This window comes from Fopius arisanus, unplaced genomic scaffold, assembly GCF_000806365.1.
Source record: "Fopius arisanus strain USDA-PBARC FA_bdor unplaced genomic scaffold, ASM80636v1 scaffold00009, whole genome shotgun sequence".
Taxonomy (NCBI): Eukaryota; Metazoa; Arthropoda; class Insecta; order Hymenoptera; family Braconidae; genus Fopius; species Fopius arisanus.
In genome coordinates this window covers 538,624-544,780 of record NW_011887748.1, presented here as the reverse complement: position 1 = coordinate 544,780, position 6,157 = coordinate 538,624, and the positions used below count along the sequence as shown (strand labels likewise).

Genomic DNA, 6,157 nt, shown 5'->3' with positions numbered 1-6,157 from the left:
GATACTTTTTCAAAAATTTCGAATTTTCAAATTTCAGTGAATACCTCCTCGATTTTCATGCTCTCCTGATACTTTTTCAAAAATTTCGAATTTTCTAATTTCAGTGAATACCTCCTCCATTTTTATGCTCCACTGATACTTTTTTGAAACTTTTTCATTTTTCAATTTCAATAAATACCCCTCTGACAGCGGGACAGCTGACGCAGTTACCGAGTCCGCTGACGGGACGACACCCCCATTGCGTATGGCGCCCTCCCGCTCTTGGAGTGCAGTACTACGATGCCGCTGGGGTCACTCAAACCCCCAGAACTGAGCCTCTACTTCAGTCAATCCTCTTCGACCCCAATCATCATTTGTCTAAGATGGCATACGTTTCTGGAGGTAAAACTCTATTGTATTTATTTTTGACCGTGCTTATTGTTGTCAAACAAAAGCTGAGTATTTAATCAGCTGTTTTTGACTCTTTCGCCTTCCTCTATTATTCTAGACGGAACAATTCGTGAAACACAGCCATGGAGCATAACTCGAATTTTCGGATTCTTTTCTGGAATATTCTGGGCCGTTGGGATGTTGTAAGTCTATAATAAAATAATTCATTTTTTACTCTCAGGTAATGAGATTTCGTGGTATTTTCTAACTTACCCGATTGTACCAGGTTATTATAGAATTATTAATTGAATGTTTAGTTTCAACACATTGATCAGTCCTAATACAACCAAATATGGAACTGGATACACCAGAAATTATCGCCCTGGCTCTGGGGGCTCTGGGTAAGAACCAAGAATCATATCCAATATTTTTAAAAATATTTTATCAATTATTGCTAGAAACTTCTCATGTCAATTTATTCTGAATTGCTAATAATAAACTCATTTCTGTGTTCTTTGACACTAGAAAAAAAAATCAGGTCCAATTTCATGTGAGAAATTTCCAAAACGTGATAATTGTATTTAAATACATTTCCAGGACAATGAAAATTAATTCAGATTTTAATTAATTATAGTCCACCACCACCGCCTTCGAAAAAATTCGGAGGCATCAACACAAAAGGCAGTATGAACATGCCTGGGGGGTGTAGTAGCTGTAGAGGAGGCTGAAATAAAGAGACCATCGGTCCTCAAATCAAATAAAATCTTCTGATAACCCGAATAGCCACAAATTTGTTCCCAATTCACTGTGAAATCACATTCCAGCTACATCTCAAATTCTGATAACATAATAACGAATAATTTTTTTTTCGCCTCAAGAAGAGGAATGAACTTTATTTTTCAAATTTTTAAAATGTAAAATCATTATAAAATAAAGATGAAACTATTTTTTAATCGTCAGTGGATCTCCAGATTTCTCCGACTCCAATTATTCACTGACAATGAGAAATATATTTTGATTGTGGAGTGAGAGGTTCACTGAAGCCATTCATCACTTATTTAGTTAAAAAGTCTTCACTTGATTTTTGTAACGAGTCCTGCAGCAATTGTTGTACCAGCAACTCTGAGCATAACTCTTCCGAGCTGCTTAGCGTCTCTGTACAATTCCAAACAAATTTGTTGATTCGTTTTTATTTCAATTATTGCACTCGAGTTTTTGGGTAAACATCTGGGCTTTTTCTTCGTTACTTCCCCAGTACTTTTATGCAATTGGGCAATTAATTTTGTGATGACAGCTGGCTGGACGAGAGATTGAACATGAAGAACTACTGGCACTCCCTTGGTGATGGGAATTGCCACTGTAAAAATGACAACATGAGCTTGAAAGCACGTTGTCACTGGAACTGGTCTAGATGGCGAGCAAATAATGTCTCCAACAGCTACGTTTTGTTGATCGATTCCAGAAAGGGTAAGGGATACGTGATCACCTGCGAACGCGTTCGTTGTCGATAGGTCATCGATTTGCATTCCTAAAGTGTAATAATTAAATAATTAATCCCACGAAAGTAACAATAACATGACAATAACACAAAACCAATTATGAAATAAAATGATAAAATAATGGAACCTTTAACTACAGCAATCTCATTGTGAGGTGATACAAGAACTTTGTCTCCAGCAGCGACCATTCCAGTCTCGACATGACCTGAGACACAGAAATTTGATCCAGTCCCTTTGAAAATATCGTTGACAGAGAAACGAAGGGGTTTATTGACCGGTCGTTCGGGACATTTAAAATGATCAATCACTGAGAGAAGAGTTGGGCCTGTGTACCTGAAAATTGTATGAGGGACTTCAATCAAATATTGTATCCAAATAAACTTCATTTACGTACCAACAAGAAAGTTGTTCTGCTTTAGGCGGCATAACGATATTCTCTCCAGACAGTCCACTGCAGGGTACAAAAGTAACTCTATCCTTGTACCCAGCTTGTTTCAAGAAAAGACTCATTTTATCGACAATCTCATTGAATCTGTCCTTTGACCAGTCTACGGTATCCAATTTATTCACTACCACTGCCAATTGTGAAACACCTGGAAATACAAAAAAAACAATAATTAAAAATCACTGCAATAAATTGATTAGATTTCACTTGAACTGTTGTTATAATTTCCCAAATAATTACCTAATGAACGTAAAAGGAGAGCATGTTCTCTGGTTTGGCCACCACTCTCAAATCCAGTTTCAAATTCCCCTCTGGTGGCATCGACAACCAAAAGTGCAACGTCAGCCTGTGTAGCCCCAGTGATCATATTGGGAATAAAATCTTTGTGTCCAGGAGCATCAAGGAGAGTTACAGACTTCGTATCAGTCTCAAACTTGGAATATCCAATGTCCATAGTAATGCCACGTTCTCTTTCTTCTCCAGTCTCGTCCAACACCCAGGCATAAGCGAAACTCTGCTTTCCGATCTTCTTGCTCTCCTGCTGGTACTTGTGAATGAGTTTCGACGACACCTGCCCCAGATCGCACAGCAATCTCCCCAGGAGTGTGCTCTTGCCAGCATCCACGTGGCCCACAACAACGAGATGTAACTGCTCCTTGGAGTCTCCACGATTTTTCTGATAAATCGAGAGAACGTCTCGTTTATCCTCCTGAGTCTTTCCACGAGTCTCGGTGTCTGGTGTTGCACGACCAGATCCAAATGGAGATTGACATCTTGGTGACGTCGATGTTGAGACCTCCAATCTTTTGGTACTGCCATCCTTTCGCCGGGGATCGGGTGAGTGAGGCAGTGATGCTGGACTTTGAGATCTTGGTGTTTCAATTCGAGGTGAAAATATTTCATTGCCTTCTGCACCGAGGTTGAAGCCTTTTATCACCGTTTTTGTCGCGGCTGGCACCACTTTTATCGATGATGAAACAGCCACTTGCACCACTGGCTTTATTAATTTCACACCTAAATCATCACTCTGTCGTTAATATAATTATTCCTGTGGAATCAGTAGACCCAAAAAAGACAAAATCAGAGATACACAAAGTATAATGCGGTTGTGATGAATTTATCTGTTGCTTTCCATCACTCATTGTTTAAATTACTCAAGCAAAATTATCTACTGCCTGCTGAGTTACCGATTCCTATTTGATTATTTGATTTGTTAATTTAGCGGATACTAAAGAGTATAGGAAATGAAAAATACATCAGACATCATCAATTTGTTTAGAATTTATCAACTGTTTTTGATGATTACAATTCTCGATTATTAAAATAATTAAAAACATTTCGAACTTCGGAAAATTGATTCAATTCTAAATGAATAATTTTAATTAATTAGCGAATTGTGTATATGTAGAATCTATTACGCATGGAATATTATGATACAATTGATTGAAAATAATAATTAGAGATGATAATAAAGATATCATTTTCTCTTTAAATTCATCAAAATGAAATTATCAGGGGATGGACATGTGAAATCAAAACGTTTAAGGTTGTAGGGAGTCTTGAGATGGGATTTAACGTAGGGCTTTTTTGGTCGCCACCTTCGACACAGTATTTTACCGAATAAAGATGCACACTCAGTCGCATGAGACAATTTAGTAAATCGAAGTTTGTTCAAATTAATTTCACACTGTTTCAACGTATCTAATTGTTCTACGATCATGGATGACGGCAATGGTTCTGCTGCCATAATGTCTTTGAGATCATATTTATTCAATTCCCGAGGATTTTTTTTATCTGTCATTGATAAAATTTTCGTTTGCCTCAAAGCTGTTGTCAGATCTATTAAGAATTCATTTGCAGTCTTTTCGAGAATCGAATCATCTTTTGAATCGATTTCGGTACCGTCGACTTTTTCAGTTTGAGATTTAATCTCTGATGATAATTGCATATCAATTAAGTTTTTCGTCAGGGTCTGAACGTTCTCATTAAGTGGTGTATCATTTTCTTCGAGTTTAATAAAGGGAGGGGAAATTACAGGAATTGAATTAGTGGATTTCAACGAAAGCTTGGGAATAACGAAATTGGAAGTCCGGCCTGAGGAAATCGGCGAGTGATTTTCAGTTATTCTCAAAGCGCCAAATAATGTTTTATCTGCTTTGAGGCTTAAGTCTGAATTCTTGTGGGAGTGATCAGCTATCAGTGCTGATAGGGAAGAGAATTTTAATTCAGGCTGACCTCCTGTGCTTTTAATCGCTCCGAATTTTAGAGGACTTTCAGCATTTTTAACACTGAATGGATTTTTAAATGGAGAAGATTTGTTTGGAATGAGTGGACGTTTGAATTGGGAACCGAAGGAATTCGTGAAGTTTAAAGATGATCCTGAGGAACCTTACCTTACACGATCAAATAAACATGAAACAAAAATAAAAAAAAACTATATTAATTAAAAGTACAAATGAAACGAAGAATTTTGTATTGATGCGATAAATTGTAATAAATCACTGAATAATTTCTAAAATTCTTCTAAATCTTTCGTTCAAAAATAATATGAAAATCGATTTTTCATCATACATTCCAAGACTTTCATTTTCTCTCAGTGATTAAGAAGAAAATCTAATAAACGATAACTCTCTACGAAATAAGCAATCATATCGATCTTTATCGATGTATTAAAATTTACCACACTACAAAAATGAATATTGATTAAAAAATCATACCTGTTTGCGAGTCTAGCCTGTCCTTCGCCATTGCGGCTGCTAATAAACGAAGCCAATGGACTGAATGACATATCCTCAATAGTGCAAACAATAAATACCATTAGTTATTAATTAAATACTCACGAAATTCATTTTTCTGAGGTGTAACCTTCAAAATCTCATCAAGAGCAACTTCAGCAATGAAATCAGCCTTGATGATTTTATCCGTAAGTTCAGCCTCCGATACTGAGTCTCCAATAATATTTCTAATGAATTCAATGCACGATACGAGTTTTGCAGCGTCAATTTCCGAGAGTTGTGGTTTCTCCTCAGTTCCACACGCTTCCTCATCATCTTCATTGTCTTCTTTTATATCCGGTTCAGTGAAAAAGGATGCAATATTCTGCTGTTTATTACGATCGAACATGAATTGTTCAGCTAAAAATAAAAGTTAAATTCTCATTGACTTATTCAAACGAATTGACAACAGTCTTTTCGAAGAATTAGAATTGATTTCAGAAATGACTAATTTCTAATTAAATTCTATAAACGTACCACTAGGAGATACACAGTAGTCGTCTTCTACAGAGTGTCCATAAACGTCGTCATAACCATCGTACTCTGAAAATAAACATATTTATTTATAAATAATCCACTGAGAATTTACTGAAACAATAATTAATGCGATGACGAATGATATTGTGAAGAAACAAGCAGTCATTGTCTTCTTAACCTCATTACATTCGTAAATGAAATTTTGTATTTACCATCAGAATATTTCATACTCCGCACGTCCCGATGCCGTGACATTGCTAATCAGATTTTATAGTCTCTAGTCGTTTTTATAAATGATCACATCCGTGACATTCGAAATGATTTTATTATTATTCTACGTAGAGCACCAGCTGCTGTTTGTAGTGACCAAATTTTCACCTGTTCTTTTTGACATTTGAAAGCAATGAGGATTGAGTAATCAGGGGAGGAATTCTGCGCGTTTTATGTTAACATAAAATCTCATTATTTCGCTCCCGCCAGGTGGAGCGCAGGCTTTATTTATGTCACATTTCAATCGGTTTTGGAACGTTTGTTTGGTGCGTAATAAAGGGAGGGATGAGAATTACAGTATGGCCGCCGTGCGTTCAACTTAG

At 36.6% G+C, this 6,157-nt stretch overlaps 2 protein-coding genes across 3 annotated transcripts; one reads left to right on the top strand and one right to left on the bottom strand.

Moving 5' to 3' along the window:
* Positions 1–270: 270 nt before the first annotated feature.
* LOC105274029 (selenoprotein K) lies at positions 271–1,099 on the top strand. Its single transcript, XM_011316818.1, has 4 exons — positions 271–381; positions 488–572; positions 687–770; positions 1,004–1,099. Exons 1-4 carry the CDS (start codon positions 363–365, stop codon positions 1,095–1,097), a joined length of 282 nt encoding a protein of 93 aa, XP_011315120.1. The 5' UTR covers positions 271–362; the 3' UTR covers positions 1,098–1,099.
* Positions 1,100–1,108: 9 nt separating this feature from the next.
* On the bottom strand, positions 1,109–6,134 carry HBS1 (translation elongation factor EF-1alpha (GTPase) HBS1). 2 transcript variants are annotated; one of them, XM_011316816.1, is made up of 8 exons: positions 5,777–6,134; positions 5,565–5,630; positions 5,154–5,447; positions 5,031–5,069; positions 2,554–3,327; positions 2,263–2,461; positions 1,996–2,201; positions 1,109–1,897 (listed from the first exon to the last, which is right to left on the bottom strand). In XM_011316816.1, exons 1-8 carry the CDS (start codon positions 5,817–5,819, stop codon positions 1,443–1,445), a joined length of 2,076 nt encoding a protein of 691 aa, XP_011315118.1. In that variant the 5' UTR covers positions 5,820–6,134; the 3' UTR covers positions 1,109–1,442. The 2 variants fall into 2 exon arrangements, with proteins under 2 accessions (XP_011315118.1, XP_011315119.1); XM_011316817.1 differs by lacking the exon at positions 5,031–5,069.
* Positions 6,135–6,157: the final 23 nt, after the last annotated feature.

What these genes read in the sequence shown, in the direction of transcription:
- LOC105274029 (XM_011316818.1), top strand. An exon ending in TTCTGGGCCGTTGGGATGTT is followed by an intron (nt 573 to 686) that starts GTAAGTCTATAA and finishes TTGAATGTTTAG; the next exon opens with TTTCAACACATTGATCAGTC. An exon ending in CCTGGCTCTGGGGGCTCTGG is followed by an intron (nt 771 to 1,003) that starts GTAAGAACCAAG and finishes AATTAATTATAG; the next exon opens with TCCACCACCACCGCCTTCGA.
- HBS1 (XM_011316816.1), bottom strand. Translation starts at nt 5,819, where the DNA reads ATGTCACGGCATCGGGACGTGCGGAGTATGAAATATTCTGATG. An exon ending in TCTCCTTTTACGTTCATTAG is followed by an intron (nt 2,462 to 2,553) that starts GTAATTATTTGG and finishes TTGTATTTCCAG; the next exon opens with GTGTTTCACAATTGGCAGTG. An exon ending in GCAGAACAACTTTCTTGTTG is followed by an intron (nt 2,202 to 2,262) that starts GTACGTAAATGA and finishes TACAATTTTCAG; the next exon opens with GTACACAGGCCCAACTCTTC.